Source organism: Tachysurus vachellii, chromosome 11 (genome assembly GCF_030014155.1).
Source record: "Tachysurus vachellii isolate PV-2020 chromosome 11, HZAU_Pvac_v1, whole genome shotgun sequence".
Taxonomy (NCBI): Eukaryota; Metazoa; Chordata; class Actinopteri; order Siluriformes; family Bagridae; genus Tachysurus; species Tachysurus vachellii.
This window is the reverse complement of record NC_083470.1, coordinates 12628960-12645640: the sequence shown is the minus strand read 5'-3', so window position 1 is coordinate 12645640 and position 16681 is coordinate 12628960. Positions and strand designations below refer to the sequence as shown.

The 16681-nt window shown below is 40.8% G+C and overlaps 2 protein-coding genes and 1 long non-coding RNA gene across 3 annotated transcripts; 1 reads left to right on the top strand and 2 right to left on the bottom strand.

The window, feature by feature from the left end:
* Nucleotides 1-2156: 2156 nt before the first annotated feature.
* On the bottom strand, nucleotides 2157-6188 carry LOC132853535 (uncharacterized). The gene is made up of 3 exons (XR_009649177.1): nucleotides 5221-6188; nucleotides 2768-5054; nucleotides 2157-2644 (listed from the first exon to the last, which is right to left on the bottom strand). It is a non-coding gene; the product is annotated as an uncharacterized LOC132853535 (long non-coding RNA).
* A 532-nt stretch (nucleotides 6189-6720) lies between these two features.
* apex2 (APEX nuclease (apurinic/apyrimidinic endonuclease) 2) lies at nucleotides 6721-9881 on the bottom strand. Its single transcript, XM_060881352.1, has 6 exons — nucleotides 9503-9881; nucleotides 9301-9384; nucleotides 9005-9194; nucleotides 8283-8426; nucleotides 8093-8162; nucleotides 6721-7921 (listed from the first exon to the last, which is right to left on the bottom strand). The coding sequence occupies exons 1-6, from the start codon at nucleotides 9615-9617 to the stop codon at nucleotides 6830-6832; spliced, it is 1695 nt and encodes a 564-aa protein (XP_060737335.1). The 5' UTR covers nucleotides 9618-9881; the 3' UTR covers nucleotides 6721-6829.
* Nucleotides 9882-13977: 4096 nt separating this feature from the next.
* On the top strand, nucleotides 13978-16663 carry rassf11 (Ras association domain family member 11). The gene is made up of 3 exons (XM_060882360.1): nucleotides 13978-14080; nucleotides 14202-14305; nucleotides 15282-16663. The coding sequence occupies exons 2-3, from the start codon at nucleotides 14203-14205 to the stop codon at nucleotides 16544-16546; spliced, it is 1368 nt and encodes a 455-aa protein (XP_060738343.1). The 5' UTR covers nucleotides 13978-14080; nucleotide 14202; the 3' UTR covers nucleotides 16547-16663.
* The last annotated feature ends 18 nt before the right edge of the window (nucleotides 16664-16681 follow it).

Here is a 16681-nt window from a genome sequence, read left to right as displayed (position 1 = left end):
TTCTACATATCTCTTTACATACTGCAGCTGTAAAGTGTGTTCCTTGGTCTGAGTCTATGTGTTCTGGTAGACCCACCCTGGAATTATGTCCTTCACCAGTATTTTGGTGTATTTTAGTGTGTTGCTGTGCCATGTTTTGTTGAGAATGCTTCCACCCATCTTGAAAATTTGTCTATTATGATAAACACGTCCTAGAATCTCCCACACTTGGGCAATGTTATGTAGTCCAACTGAATATGTCTGAATGGACCAGGTGGAGCTGGTGTTCCGACAGCTGGAGTTTTGATTGTGGCTTCTGGATTGTTCTTTTCACATGTGGCACAGTTTTAAGTCACATACCGTGGATCTTGGGATTCCACCACACCTGATTGAACCTGTAGATCATTTTGTCATCACCTATGTGGCCTAGTAAGTGAATCTGTGCAGAAGACATTCAGGAGTAACAGTTTATGTGCCATATCGCCAGATGTTATCGTCATGTAGTTTTGCTCCATTTTCCATCCATGACCATATTTTCTCTCTTGTCAAATTACTCTGCATTTGTTTAATATCTGAAATTGTTTGTTTCTCTTTTACCAGTGGTCTTAATGCTGCTTTCTCCACACCCCTTTCTTTTGTAGCTTGTTTAGCAGAGTCTGTGAGGGCATTGTCTTTGGCTCTTTTGTCTTTTGTGTGTGCTTTAATCTGCAGAACAGTGACTTCACTTGGTAAGCAAAGAGCTCCTAGAAGTTCTTTAACAAGCTGTCCATTCTTCATAGGTGTTCCAGCTGCCATCATGAATCCTCTCTGTCTACACAGCTGTCCAGAAACATTGACAACTCCAAACCCAAATCAGTCGGTGTATATGTTTGCTGTTTTATGTCTGGCTAATTTGCATGCTTCGATCAGAGTCTTAAGTTTTGCTTGTTGGGCTGATGTACCTGGAGGCAGCCCTTTCAACACAACCTCTGTCTCTGATGTCACAGACCACCCAGCTGTTTTTTCTCCTAACTAACAGATTGAAGATCCATCTGTGAAAAGGCCAGGTCAGGATTATGCAGTGGTGTTTCTTTGATATGCTGATCTGATTTCAGAGTGGTGACAATCTCTTCACACTTGTGATTGTCTTCATCAGTCTCTGCAGGTGTCACTATGACATCAACCCCCTGCTCCATTTGCGGTGGTGTGCTCCGCTAGCAGACGTCGCAGAGATGGGTTACTCAGTTTCCTTGCGGCTCAACTGCATTGACTAGAGACTGTTTTTATTCTTGGGTGAGCATCTGGAATCCTTTATCCATATCATCAATACCTGCATTTTGATCTCTAGGCCTCTGTTTGCACTCTGGAAACTCTCTTTGTCCCCCTTTGTTGCAATATTTACGCCAGACCTTCTGCTTATCATTCTTTCTGTACCTTGAGGATCCAGATTGCAAAGCTCTGATTTTGACATCTTGTGTCCTTTCAATCTTTACAGACTATTCAACAATCTGATTAAAGGCTGTTCCAATGCCGTCCCAGTCATCATATCTGATTTTAACACTAGAATTACTAAGGCTGCGCAAATTTGCGTAAAATCCCTGGACCTCACACCTCCTAGGACCCCTACAGCTCCATTGTTCTCCTGCTTTTGTTGTGCAAACACCCCCATTACCTCTGAGGCCTGGCACATTTGCATTTGTTCACTCAGAGTAGCTCAGATCCAAGGCAGGCCAAACCTCTGTGTGTGACATGGAAACCTTCAGAAAGGCCTGCCGTATCTATACAAAATAGTCTGTTTTATTTATAAAAAATTGTGTGCTAAGGTTCGTCATTGCCATAGTACATATGATATTTATATAACCCTTGTGCAGACCTGGGGTCTATTTGACTCATCTAGAAAGTTTAATGTGTCATAACTTGGGTTTCTTTCCACATATTTGCCTGAAATTGTTCCAAATTATTGGATTGTTCCAAATTATGAACTTTGCAACTAAAAATAATTTTGTCTATTGTTGTTGAACTATGTGTTCGTAAAATAAATACTTTCTTCCTTAAGTCCTCCCGGGTCAATTTGACCCGGCCACATTTAGTGGGGCAATAGGTCACACTTTTGCCCTTTTCAGCGCAATGAACATACATACAGACACAAAAATGCACACATAAAATGTCCACTAACACACGCACCCAAATCACACACCACACACACACATGCGCACACACACATACATACACACACATTCACAATATATGGAAACACAAGTCTGGTTTATTTTAAAGTGTTTCAAACTTTACAGCATTTGAAGACCCAGTGTCCATCGTCCCTGCATTTGGCACAGGTGAATTTCTGACATGTTGCACAGGTAAACCTGCTGCGATTCCTGTTGCAGCTCTCTTGCACCTGGCACTGCGTTGTCTGTGCAGTCCCTGGCACAGCAGCTGCAGCAGCTTCAGCAGCCTGCCTTTGTGCCAATATTTCCTGCTGCATGAATCGGCAACAAAGTTCCTTAGCTAGAAGACTCAGAAATAATCTTCTTTTGCCTGTCCACCCTGTACATGCCTTGTACAAAATGTAGGCATTCACCACCGCCAGGTCAAGCATATTGTAAAAAAACGCTACTGGCCACCTGCGTGTTGCTGCTCTTACGGAATACATCCGCGCCATTTGGTCCAACATGTCTACACCACACTGTAAAAGCAGAGAGAGAGTGAGTCATGAGTATATGTGCTTTTTTCTATAGGCCTGTATATGTATAGTACACATCAGAAAACATTGTAGCACTGGTGTAAAATTATACACACATTCACTTACCTTCATGTGGTTATAGTCTGTTATCGTGTTGGGTTTCCTCTTTCTGCCGTCACCGATCGTCACGTCACGATCAAATAAGTCTTGTTTTTTTTAGGTGCATAAATTGTCAAGGAGACACCGCCACTTGTAAGCACTGAAGTGGAGAATACCTCTCGCTGTGCAGTGTCTTTTGCAAGTTGAGGAAGTTCACGGCAGACTTTATTCACCGTGCCCAGTAGCGTTGTTTTGCGCTGCAGAAGTCTGTGCGACAGTTACAGTAAAGTAAAGAAACTGACCGACGTGACATTTCTGCCATCATCCAAAAATGGCCACGCTCTCTGCAAGCCTCTCTCCTTTCTGACGACTGGGGTCCTTTCCCAAGTAAGGAGATGCATTGCAGACATATTTGGTCTCCAAATCCGTGGCCATCCAGAACTTGATCCCAAATTTGTCTGGCTTGGTTGCAATATACTGTGTGAATGGACAACGGATCTTGGTAGGGAACAGCTGTTCATCTATGGTCATGTGTTCTCCTGGAGTGATACTCTCAGCACAGTTCTTGTTGAAGCGTGTTCAGATGTCGGAGACCGCAGCAAATTTGTGTGTTAGAAGGTGTTGCATAATTTAAATAAATCTATCTCGGGGCATTGTCTCTTTGAAAGCAAATATGATTTGAATATGAAAACACAACGTTGTGTGTGTGTGTCTGTGTGTAGCATCATTTTGGTAGATCATATCAAAGAAATATCAAAAGTGTGAAATATTTACAAATGTGTAGCTTTTTTTTTTTCTGGAGGCCTAATGAAATGCAATGCCCAATTTGTGTGTGTATGCGTGCGTGCACGTGTGTGTGAAATGTTTACAAATGTATAGCTTTTGTACTGTCTGGAGGACAACTGAAATGCAATGCCCAATGCTTTGAACAGTGTTTGACTGTGTGTGTGTGTGTGTGTGTGTGTAGCATCATTTCCGTAGATCATATTTTGCCCTCTGCTAGGCAAAGGCATATCAAAAGTGTGAAATATTTACAAATTTGTGGCCTTTTTTTTTTCTGGAGGCCTAATGAAATGCAATGCCCAATTTGTGTGTGTGTGTGTGTGTGTGTGTGTGTGTGTGTGTGTGTGGTGTGTGAGTGTGTGTTTTGGGTGCGTGTGTTAGTGGACATTTTATGTGTGCATTTTTGTGTCTGTATGTATGTTCATTGCGCTGAAAAGGGCAAAAGAGTGACCTACTGCCCCGCTAAATGTGGCCGGGTCAAATTGACTCGGGAGGACTTAAGGAGGAAAGTATTTATTTTACAAACACATAGTTCAACGAAAATAGACAAAATTAATTTTACTTGCAAAGTTCATAATTTGGAACAATCCTGGTAAATTTCATGGTAAATTAAGGAACTTAGGCTCTAGGCCACCGTTTTTCTAACCTTGTTAAGAACCTTTACTTGTTAACCAACTTCTTGGCTACTGTTTAAGCACCCAGTAAAGAATCCTAAATTCTTGTAGCAATTTCAATACGAAACTATTTCAACAGGTTCCACAGTCTCAAGATGGACAGACCAAATTGTTTCTTTAACAATTCCTACAGACACCAGGAGAAAGAACCAAGCCACACCTTCTACTGTCTCTAAATGAACGGACCAAATTGTTGAGCAATTCCCAAAAGCTTAATTAACAGTGCTACACTATGAATGTTTGTCCGTTTCTTTCTTTTTCACTCACCAAATGAGGACCTTTGAGACAAAGTCCAAATGATTCAAAGAATTCTAAACACGGACTCAGTTTGTTGATCTTCGGTTGAGGTTGTAGAATTTCCTAGATTTTTCCACTTCTTCTTGTTCCAGTGGTTTTGGTGAGTTCTCTTCTTATCTGTTTCTCCTGACTGGCTTTACCAAATTGTTAGATTTTCCTTGAAAATTTTTCCTGCATCTCCATCATAGCATCGGACGTATGTGAAGTAGAAGCAGAAGGCCTCAATCTTGCTATCCTTCCTAAAACATGGCCCCTGTACTGGCAGTCACACCATAATCTGGAACATTCTCCTCTTTGCTCTGAGTTGGGTTAACAGCTGCTGCAGCTGCTGTAATCATCTTCACTGTTTCCTCTACAACCTGGTGGTTGACAAATGCTTGCTTTTTGAAACTTGGGTCCAAGCAAGTAGCATCAGCCAGCTTCTTAAGCTCTACTCTGCCAAAATCTTCAAATCATTCCTGCCATCAGGGTGTCCACTACTTTTTTAACTGGTTCAATTTTGGAGGGATTTCTATGATTCCGTGCAACAATTCTCTGAGGTCCTCTTGTCATCAAAATTACTTTGGAGGCAGTCACATACAATTAATTATAACAAAGTCATAAATTAATATTACACATGCTTCTCTGTTAAAAATAAGACCACAAGAGAACTCAAATCAATAGAAGATATAGATTTTAAAATGTGATTTTAATATAAATTTTAACCAAAAATATGGAACTACTTACTTTTCTGCATTGACCTCATTGGTAACCTCTTCAAATGGCTTAATAATGTCCACTGTTTCCCAGGCAACAAAGTTAGTTAGTGCGTTAGTGAGTGCCAAGGTGGAAATGATCAGCTCCTTGATGTCAATAAATCTTTGTATAACAGCAGTTTATACACAGCAGTGTGTCTGTCTGTCAAGCCAAATCAGTCCAGGAGATAGGAGGTCATCTGAAAAATCACAGCCAGGTAACTTGTGGTAATCACAGAAGTCCAGCAGTCTGTCGTGAGACATACAGGAGAGGCACGCTTGATTTTCTCTATTATATCTGCTCTTAATTTGTCATACAGCATAGGCATTACAGATTTGGACAGTGTTTTTTCTGCTTTGTAGCCTGTATGATGGGTCCAAAAGATTTGAATACATCTTAAAGCCTTTATCCTCCACAATAGAAAATGGTTGAAAGTCTCAAGCAATCATTTTGACCACAGCCTCGTCTATTTTGCTTTGTCTTAGAGGATTCAAAATGAACGAATCGTTCATGAACGACACCACTAGAAGCTAGGTCTCCCGAAAAAGTGCATGTGGTGGAAATTTTACTGAGGAGTTGTTTGTAGGGATCTGACCTTCTATGCTCATGACTGGTAGTTGTTCGTGACTAGAAACTGTTATTACCAGAGATTGTTTGTATAAAATATTACAAGGTCAAAATGAGCTGGGGACAAGTTGGCTCATAAACAACTCTAGGCAGATCTCGATAAGGGTAAAATTATCCTGATCAGGAGATGATCAGGCGTTGTCCATCTAGCCAATGGTATATGATATTTTCCTTTCTTCAGATTCTGTGTTTGAATCATGTTTATAAAAACTCAGTGTAACAAATTATCGGGGCGCTGCCTCACTCATGCTACACGAGGTAGTGTTGGGTCGTGATGCACAGCAGCACAATAAACTGTAAATCCAATTTTACTCTTGCCCGTGCCTACTAGTGTGATACTTTATACTTTATTTTTCTCAAAATGTCCTCAACACGCCATTTGTTGTACACAACGTTAAAAAAAAACTCCTTGTATAATTGCCTTAAAGGATTATGAAATGAACTTACCTTTGTATTGTAAATAGGAGTAGACATTCCACCTAGGAGGAAATGGTTAAGAATAATCTTATGTTAATCTAATGTTTCCTGTGATGTGTTTTTTTTTCAACTGTGTGAAGGCGGCTATGCTGCAAAACTTTCAAAGAAAACAGGTGGATGTGCATGTGCACCCCCTTTTTTTTAAAAAAAAAACAACAACTTTACAACCGACAAGCATGAACAATAGAATACACGAGTTACTACTACACTAAGAACTACATTAGTTTTCATGATTTACATTACATTAAAGTCACTCTGTACTCTTTAGGTCAAAGTTTTTCAATCGAGTATGTAATGCGTTTTAAACACTTCGGAGTTGTGCATCATTGTAGCAAGTAAATGGAGTAAAAGTATTTGGTCTTCAGATCTTAAGAATGCACCATCATGAAACATATAAATCATTTATTTATACAATAAAAACAAAATATATCTGAAAAAAATCAACATGTGTCTAGCACCATACAAACAGACTTTTTACAGAGACTTCAAAGAGCTTCTACTTGCGTTTTTCAACCCAGGCAAAGAAATTACACCTTGCCTGTGGATTGGACGTGTGGCCCTGTGGACGGGCGCATACAAAAAACTGCCTTCCCAAATTTGGTCCAGGTTTTTTCACAGTCCGGAGCACACACGGCTCGTTGTGTGAGGTACACAATGGAGGCTGGGGAGGTCCATGCAAAACTGATTTCCAAAAGTCTGGGCAGGACCCTCTCTTGGTCTCTTCACAGAGTGTGGCATTGCTTTCAATCTGATCCTGACAACCCTTTTCTTCTTCCTTAGTCATTTTGACCCTAAAGTTACTCGTTTCACCCTTCACTTGCACATCAGTGTGGCATACTGAAAGCATGCTGTGGGCTGCTGTGCAGCTGTTGACATAATTTTCTGTATTTTCTGTCTCAGTGTTATTGTATGAGCTTAAGCTCTGGCTTGAAGATACCGCTGGGGTCAGTTTAGGTTTAAAGAAGGTCAGGAGACTGCCCTGAGGTTTTGTTGCCTTTTTAGCATGTTTGCTTTTCTTTGCTTTGAATGTAGATGACTCTGGTTGTCCATCAGGAGGTCTCTTGCTCCCAGAACTGACACCTGATTCTAGAGGATTGAGGTTCTCACGAATCTCCCTAGCTTCTTGAGATCCAGGCAACAGTTTTTGGTCAGAGACTTTAACAAGAAAGCGCATGAGTTTCTGTTGCTTCCCCATGAACTCAGGCATATAACAGGTGCACAGAGCTGGGCACTTAGGACTGGGTACAAAAGTACAGCTTAGCTCAGCCCATATGGGACAATGATCAGAACCCTCTACTTCTGGCATGATATCTGCATTCAGCAAGTTTCTCTCAACCAACAAACGATTAGCAAATATATAATCGATGCGGGTGCCATAGTTGGTTTGCCTAGCACCCGTACGTGTAGACCAGCATGTGAAGGCATTGGTGCGTGTAGGATGGAAATGACGAAATGTGTCAATAAAATTACCACCAGACACACAATTCTGGGAAGCCTTAGAACCTTCCTCAGCATCATTCTCATTTTCTGCCAGTGTAAATACAAAGCTGTCCAACCACTTCCTGCCTGGATTGTCCTCAAAGTTCTCCTTTGTGAAATGAACATGAAAATGAGTCAATGTTTGGAGACATAGTATCATAGTATGTATTGTTCATAACATTTAATGTTAAACTAACAAAAAGTACAAACCTATATTCAAAATATATTCAAATTTCAAATGATCTGAATCACTATATGCATTGTATTCCTGAACACGTACCACATCATCTGGGTCACAATGGTCTATTGGCTGATGAGAGGTGTTTATATCTCCCAAAATAATCACGTGACTACAGAGAATATAATAACAATAGCAATTCAATTTTCCAATCACAATATTTAGTGTAGTATTAAGTCTAGTAATGTTCACAGTGACAAAATAATGCTGCTTTGGATCAGTTCTTGCTTACCTTTGTGGCCCCACAATCGCCTCAGCTCTAATCTGTAGGAGTTTGTAAAACTGAAGTTTAAAATGCTTTCTCTCTGGCTTTTCTGGATCTGCACGCGGGCAATACACATTGATGATAGTCAGAGTCTCAGAGTCTTCTCCTTGCCTGTGAAAAATATTTACCATGCCAACAATTTTCAAAGCTATGACAGTTTTATATGTATGTATAATCAGAAGAAATCATTCTATATGATGCAGGCCAAAGGTTGGATGCTAAAATATATATAGAATATATTACAACACAGAATAGGCGCAAAGTTCATTCAGATTTCAGCATGACCACTTTGGTTTCCCGTCTATGTCATGGAATAGCAAGCATGTGATGCCAATGCTCCCTAACAAATGCTATGAGCGTTATAGAGAAAATTGCATCCCAAATAACATACTACACACTATGTACAGGCACAATGCTCTGCATCATCAAATGTATGAATTTTATAACGGTAGGATCATCTCAAATGAAACAAACTACCCAAAATCCAGTGGAAAGCCTTCCTAGAAGAATGGAGGGAATTAAATCTACACCAGTAATGGGATGTTCAACAAATGTTCACATACGTTTGGCCATATGGTGTGTATAGCAGAGCTATCCACTGAACTATACTTAAGATGTTGACCTGAATTCCTCAAGTCATCAGACAAGAGTAAGTAGATGAGGCCGTGTTAAAAACAATAAAGGGTTACACTGATTGCTTTAACTTGTGCTGAGTGATTACGGCTCTTCCTTCACTGTCAAGTGACTGGAGCTCCTCTATGGAGAATGCTCCTTGATCACCATAGCAACCCACAGCCTCTCCATGATTGACAAGGCGACCTGTCAGTCCTTCTTCCGCGCAGAAAGGGGTGGCGGAGTCTTTACAAAAAGTCGCGACACCTGTTAAGATCAAAGCAGGGGAAGAAAAACAACAACCTGAGAGATTAAAATGTATTGATGTTTTCAATTTGGTATGTTATTACAGCCAGGCCACTGTACACAGTACCCGAATAGCCAGTGCGTCCTCGGCTAAAGCTGAAATAAGTGTTGTATCCATCCACAATCGCAGTCCTTTCGTCCAACATGTCGCCTAACAGCGTTGAGAGAGAATTGTATTGTTATTGTTATTATTTAAAGGTGTGCAACTTGTCTATCAACAGCAGCGACATACTGAATCCAGCCTTGATGTCGATTCCGTTTCTACTTACGCGTCACTTTCGTTTCCTGCACGCATATTATATCAGCGCCGAACGCGTCAAGCGCAGACTTGATCCCTTTTTTAAAGGTTCTAATCCCATTTATGTTCCAAGTGACAATCTTCATGATTCGGACTGCAGACACGCTACAGAACACACACACAGTCCACCAGCAGCGTGCAGCAGCGTGTGCAGGAAGTGCACAAGTCTCCTCTCGCGAGATCTTAAAAGCGCGCTATCACTGTTATTGTTAGAGAAAGCTGGAAATACCAATGAATGATGTGCGATGCGATTGTTGTTTCTTATCGTGCGCATCAGATTAAAATCGCACACACAGATGTTTTCTGGCCTTTAAATCACATCGATTCACAATGGACGCCCGCGCAGACGCAACGCGTAAACATTGCGGAAGTGGCGCAGACGCAGCGTTCACACCCCCCGTGACTGTATTACGTAGCTGAATCTCGGCTTAAACGAGAGTTCGCATTGCTTTATTTTAAACGCAAACGGTGTTAAAGCTAATATCTATAAATATATAGGAGGAAAATCTTTTCTAACTGTTGATGTTGTATATACATTTTCCCTACTTTGTTTCCCGTGTATCCCGAGTAAACTGTATCTGTTGCTAACTCTAAATTTGGGTTCACTCAATTCAATTCATTCATTCATTTTCTACCGCTTATCCGAACTACCTCAGGTCACAGGGAGCCTGTGCCTATCTCAGGCGTCAACGGGCATCAAGGCAGGATACACCCTGGACGGAGTGCCAACCCATCGCAGGGCACACACACACACTCATGCACTCACACACTACGGACAATTTTCCAGAGATCAGAGATTTTGCCAATCAACCTACCATGCATGTCTTTGGACCGGGGGAGGAAACCGGAGTACCCGGAGGAAACCCCCGAGGCACGGGGAGAACATGCAAACTCCACACACACAAGGTGGAGGCGGGAATCGAACCCCGACCCTGGAGGTGTGAGGCGAACGTGCTAACCACTAAGCCACCATGCCCCCCTCAATTCAATTCAATTCAATTCAATTCAATTCAATTCAATAGAATAGCGCTTTTAACAATGGGCATAATCTCAAAGCAGCTTTACAGAACACAAGGACTATAGTACAAATGTTTATTATACAAAAATTCATATTATACAAAAGTTCAAGATTAATACTAGACATATTTAAACGTGTTTTATGCCAAATGAGCAAGTCTGAGGCGAATGTAGTGAGGAAAACCTCCTTGAGATGAAGGAGGAAGAGGAACCAGACAGATAAGGGAACCCATCCTCATTTGGGTGACACTGGAGAATGTGATTATACACTGTTATAAACACCAGAGAATGTTATTATCAGTAATGTTCCTTCTATGGTTATATACAGTCCCACAATTGTGTATTGATTAGGAGGTTGTTGACCTCAAAAACCATGTGTAGTTGTTATTTCCACTTCTTCATCCAACACATACCATACAAGCATACAACATGCTGTGTATATGTAGTTAAACAAATGAATCCTTATCTTCAGGTAGACTTACAGTCCTGCACACTATTATTGGCACCCCTTAATGTTTTGCATAACTGAGTGAATGTCTTCAGAAATAAATGGAAATGTACCAAATTTATATCAGCAGGATCTTTTAATTGGAGGTCCAAAGTAATTTAACAAAAGACAATTGTTATTTCAACATAGATATTGTAATTCCAAAAGAAAAAAAACCCAGAAAACCAGCATGTGCACTAATATTGGCCTCCTTAATATTTGGTTGCATACCCTCTGGCAGCGATGACAGCCTCCAAACATTTCTTATCCATCTATAAGCTTCTTGCACTTCTCGGGTGGTATTTTCTCCCACACTTCCTTTGCAATATGCTCAAGCTCTTGAACATTTGCAGGGTTCCTTTCTCCAATGGCAGATTTCAGCTCCCTCCCAAAGATTTTCAGTTGGATTGAGATCAGGACTCACTGCTGGCCATTTTAAAACAGTCCGTTTTTCCCCCCTTTCAAACATTCTTGCGCGCTTTTGGGGGTGTGCTTTGGGTCTTTATCTTGCTGGAGCACCCATGATCTTTGCCTCAAACCAAGTTTCCTTACACTGGGCAAGACATTTCGCTCTAGAATTGTTTGATAATCTTCTGATTTCATGTGATACAGTCAAGGCCTCCAATACCAGATGCAGCAAAGCAGCCCCACAGCATTATGGATCCTCCAAAATGCTTGGCTGTTGGTATGGTGTTCTTTTCCTTAAAGGCTTCATTGTGCCATCTGTAAACATACTGTTTGTGTGCATTACAAAAAGCTCCACTTTTGTTTCATCTGCCCATAAAACATTGTCCCAGAAGGCTTGAGGTTTGTCCAGGTTCTCTTTCGCGAAGATCAATCATTCATTTTTATGTCTTTTCTGCAGCAAAGGGGTCTTCCTTGGCCTCCGCCCATAAAGCCCCGCTTTGTTTAGTGTGCGGCGTATGGTACTTGAAAAATTACACCAGACTGCTCCAGGTTGGTCTTCAGGTCTTTAGATGTTTGACGTGGTGTTTTTTTCACCATTTGCAACAACCTTCAAAGACTTCTGACATCAATTTTTCTCTCCCCCCCCACGTCCAGGGAGGTTCTTGACAGTTCCATGCCTGGGAACCTTCTTAATAACATTACGCACCATTGAAACAGGGATACCAAGGTCTTTGGAGATGGCCTTATTCCCTTTGGAGGTCTTGTGCTTGCAAATAACAGCATTTCTGGTGTCCTCAGACAGCTCCTTTGTCTTTACCATTGTCACACATGAAGAGGAAATAACAGGTGGCGTTTTAAAACACCAAAATGATCATTCATTGGCTAATTCATGTCACATGGGTGGAGGCAATTCATCACAGGTGATACTCATGCGTGATTTGCAACAGGTGAGCCAAATTGGGTTTCTATACTGATTTGCAGCAAAAGGGTGCCAATACCATTGACACGGCAAGCATTATATTTTTCTGTTTTTCTCATAATGTTTATCTTTTTAAATGTTCTTTATCATTTGCTGTTTTGTATCAAACACAAGCTATCTGTAGTAATATGCTGTTTCACTTGATACATTTCCTTCAGTAGATATTCCACAATATGTACATAAACTTCATGGGTGGCAATAATGGTGAGCATGACTGTAAGATTAAATCAGTTGTCACAGTGCTAAAAGTCACACGGTGACTGTGTCAAGCTCATTACCTCTTCTGTGTGACCTCCAGCCTGTGAACATGTGAAAATATACGCGTTACTTACGCATCCAGTGTGAAACATGCCTAAGCATTTACAGATACAATTAAACTTAGACATCCTCAGCACAAGCCCTTTTCCAACATGAAGCTGTTTCCACATATATTTAAATGCTAAAGACATGTTGTAGCAATTACTTAAAAAGCCACTGGATGATGTGTTAGAACACGCTGTATATTCGTTGGAGTGCTGAGTGCCGTTAAGACAAGCAGCATCAGTGGCTGCTAGGAAGTGTAAATTTGTCAGGCTTTATGCAGTGGTGAAGAGCTGAAAGCTACTCTCTAAACACGCATTATAGTGGTGATAATTTGAGCAAGATCTTTGGTTGTCAACAAGAACAACAATAACAGAATGAGAATTATTTCAATTTCTTTAAAACACCATTGAGATACACTCTCCAGCCACTTTAATAGGAACACTTGTGCCTGAGAAACATTGCCCAGGCTTAAGTCCTTAATCCATGGACCCAAATTTAACAGTTAAGGCTGCTGGAAGTGCAATAGTGGTATAAAGTTGAAAATAATTTGTAAACACCAGGTTCCTTAATACCAACTAAGCATCGTGTGAATGCCACAGCCTGTGTTATTGCTGACTAAGTGCATCTCTTTACGGCCATAGTTTGTTATAATGTTAAATTAAGCACAATGGCTTAGTGGTGAGCAAAATTGCCTTACACCTCCAGGATTGGGGATACAATTCTCACTTCTGCTCTGTATGTATGGAGTCCAAGGCATGTGATAGTCTGACTGACATCCCGGAAATGACAGGAATATGTGAATGATTTGGTACCTTGCTTAGGTGCCCTGAGTCAGCTGATATAGTCTCCAGGCTCCCTGCAACCACATGTACAATAAGTTGTACAGAAGATGGATGGATCATCTCAATCTGGTACCAGGAAAATTGCAATGAGTATTTTCATGGTTTCCATGCCACAAAGAACTGAGGCTGTTCTGAGAACAAAGATTAGTAAGGCGTTTGTGTATAATGCTCTTTATAAGAGATTAGACTGTTTTGTTTGTAACCATAATAATAAAAAACCCTCAAAACTACTCATGTTTATTAACTATAGCCAACGCAAATGACTTAAATCTACAACATGAAGATAAAAAAACAATTATAGACTATTTGTGATCCAGCTGCTCTTATCAGTCATGATCTGAATGTTTACTGACAGGAAGGGTTTGGACCACTGAGTGCAGTGGTGGGGAAACAGAAAAATCCAGAACTGTGTTGGTTTGTACAGATGTACATGTTCTCATCATTGCTGCTATCAACTGAGGGGTTTCTGTGACTGGAGGATTTTACGTACATGGGTCACTTCTAAGGAGACAGGTACATGTTTCTATCCATATTACCATAATGACTTACGTACTTTGGAAATCATTAAACCTGACTGAAAATACTGAAAGTACAGATAAGGAGCATAACATTTAAAATGATTTTTCCTGCTCAGAATGGAGATTAAAGTGTCTTTTGACGGAGTCCAACGCATTGTTTGTGGTGTAACTGAAATGACGACGTGTCAAGAAGTAGTCATCGCCTTAGCCCAAGCTCTGGGTAAGTTAACAAGCTGCATGACAGAAGACAAACCGACCTGAATTGTGCCCTTATCAAATTTCACAATTTATTAAAGAGCTGGAAAGTTTGTACTTTAAACAAACCATGAGTTCTTTTCACCAGGTGTGTGTATATATGTATATAGTCCAAATACTTCTCATTTCGAGCCATTTTTATGCTCATGTATATAGACCTTTATTGTAAACACTCGTATGTTAAAAGCTGCAAGTAATCCTTTTGGTAAATTTAAAGTGGATACACAGAATCTTGATCTCCATTGAAGGTTTTTGTTCCAACCAGGAAGGAGCCACACTTAATTCCACCTGATTAATTTGCTGATCTTTAGCTTTCTTCAGTGGATTCAGACCTGGCTGTTCTGTTTGATTTGAACAAAAACCTGCACCCACACAAGCCTTTTCCTGATAATATTGAACACCCCTGAACTAGAAGTACATTTTATAAATACGTTTTAAAGAAGAAAAATAAATAAATAAATAAAAACACCACATCTTATTGTACCCACATTGTGACTGGTCACCTTCACTGTTATGAACCATTTTCCTGCTGATGGTAGTGATCTCTCCAGGATGATGCCGCCACCCCCAACCACATAGCATGAGGCCATACCGAATGGTTTAATCTGTATAAAAATCATATCCTGTGACCTTCACAGCCAAAATCTCTCAACTCTAAAGAACACCTATGGAAAACTGTGCTTTAATCAACATAATCAAAACAAAAGCAGAAGAAATATCTTTTGGAAGAATGGTATTCATCCGTGAAGAACCCAAAAATGCCAAAGCTCAGTGAATATATTCGGTCAGCTCATGCTGGCCAAAAAGCTTAGTAACGATAAACTGTTTTGCTGAGTATTTTGTTTCGAGTGTCATCCTTCCACAACTCTCCACATCTTTAGCAACATGCTCCTTATAATGCAAATTTTCTGACTTGTGCAAAACTTCTGCTTTGACCATAGGTCGCCCCGGTCGCTATACTCTGAGAGAGAATTTCAAAGGATATGGGCGCAATGTGAACCCTGTGGAGCATCTTCTTGAGTCCTTAGGGAAGTATGGCCAACAATCCAGGGAGGTCCAGCTCACCCTACATTATCTAGGGCCCTCTCTAGTGGACTGGCCAAAGAAGCCAGGTGTGCAGTTAAGAAGAGTTGAGGAAGGAGGAAGATTGCGCAGGAGTAGCGCAGGAGCAGTCCTCCATCGACAGAGCCTCCCTCCTCTCGATCATCTCCAGCCAAAAACTCCCATTGAAGAACTGAAGAGGCCAAAGAGGAAATCATTAACACTGATGGAGGAAGCATGGGGTTGGCTAGAGAATCTGGGCAAGGGAAGGAAGCAGCAATTAACACAAGATAAGGGGAAAAATGGAAATCGACAACTGGATAACATGGGAGCCATGCCAGAGAAACTAGTCCAGGCCTCAAAGGCATCACAAGGAAGAGATAAATATAGTCCAGAAAATAAGAAATGGAAGCACATAGAACATGAAGAAACAAAATTAGGTGAAAATAAAACTGAACATAAAATGCAAAGAAATGAAGTATGTCTCACCAAACAGCAGGTTGGTGTTTCAGAATATGATGGAACCCTTGAAGCAACAGAGAACCTTAAAAAGTTAATTATCCAACAACAGGCTACTCTGAGAGCACTCAAGCTCAAAATAGACACCACTGACAAGCAGATTTTTAAACTTGAAATACAGCAAGCAGAATCAATGTCTGATGATGAGGAACAGCTCGAGTTTTGGCTCAATGAGCTGAAGGCAGAAGAGGGCTACGAGAAATTCCTGCAGATGCAGTTCTGGGATTTGAAGGAGAAAGTCACAGAGTGCAAAAATAAACTAGAAGAGTATAAAATCAAGCTGCAGAGGATGGTCCTAGCAAACATGAGGCACACCGAGTGCCAACAAACAAACGCTCATGCTGCCGCTCTCTCTGTGAGGATGGAGCTGGATCATACTTCAGGAGGTCTGGAATCAGTGACTGAAGAGAAATCAGACACCGTTGTCCCAGAGGGAGACAGTAAGGAGAAGATGGTAATCACTAGAGTGGAATCAAAACTCCCTTATGTCTTGGTTACTGCGAATGAGATAGAATCACAGCTAAATAGCCCTTCAGAGCTTAGGGAATGGTGGAGTCGATGGACTCAGAAAATGAACACGGGGTCTACACCAAAAGTTGTGCACCGCTCTGAAATAATAATTCACCTCCGAAGCACAAAGGTGTAGAATAGACACTATGCCTTATGTAAAATCTGTATCATAACACTGTATTGTATTGAATCTGACCGTCAAACATTTAAGAAAAGAGCACTGCATTAAAGAATCTTGCAATATGTAAATTAATCAGGGCTTGTGTCAAAC

Excerpts from the sequence above, each read along its gene's own strand:
- apex2 (XM_060881352.1), bottom strand. The coding sequence starts at position 9,617 with ATGAAGATTGTCACTTGGAACATAAATGGGATTAGAACCTTTAAAAAA. Across the intron at positions 9,385-9,502 it reads GCAGGAAACGAAAGTGACGC|GCGACATGTTGGACGAAAGG; the intron begins GTAAGTAGAAAC and ends CAACGCTGTTAG. Across the intron at positions 7,922-8,092 it reads ATTGTGACCCAGATGATGTG|GAGAACTTTGAGGACAATCC; the intron begins GTACGTGTTCAG and ends CATTTCACAAAG.
- rassf11 (XM_060882360.1), top strand. The coding sequence starts at position 14,203 with ATGGAGATTAAAGTGTCTTTTGACGGAGTCCAACGCATTGTTTGTGGT. Across the intron at positions 14,306-15,281 it reads CGCCTTAGCCCAAGCTCTGG|GTCGCCCCGGTCGCTATACT; the intron begins GTAAGTTAACAA and ends CTTTGACCATAG.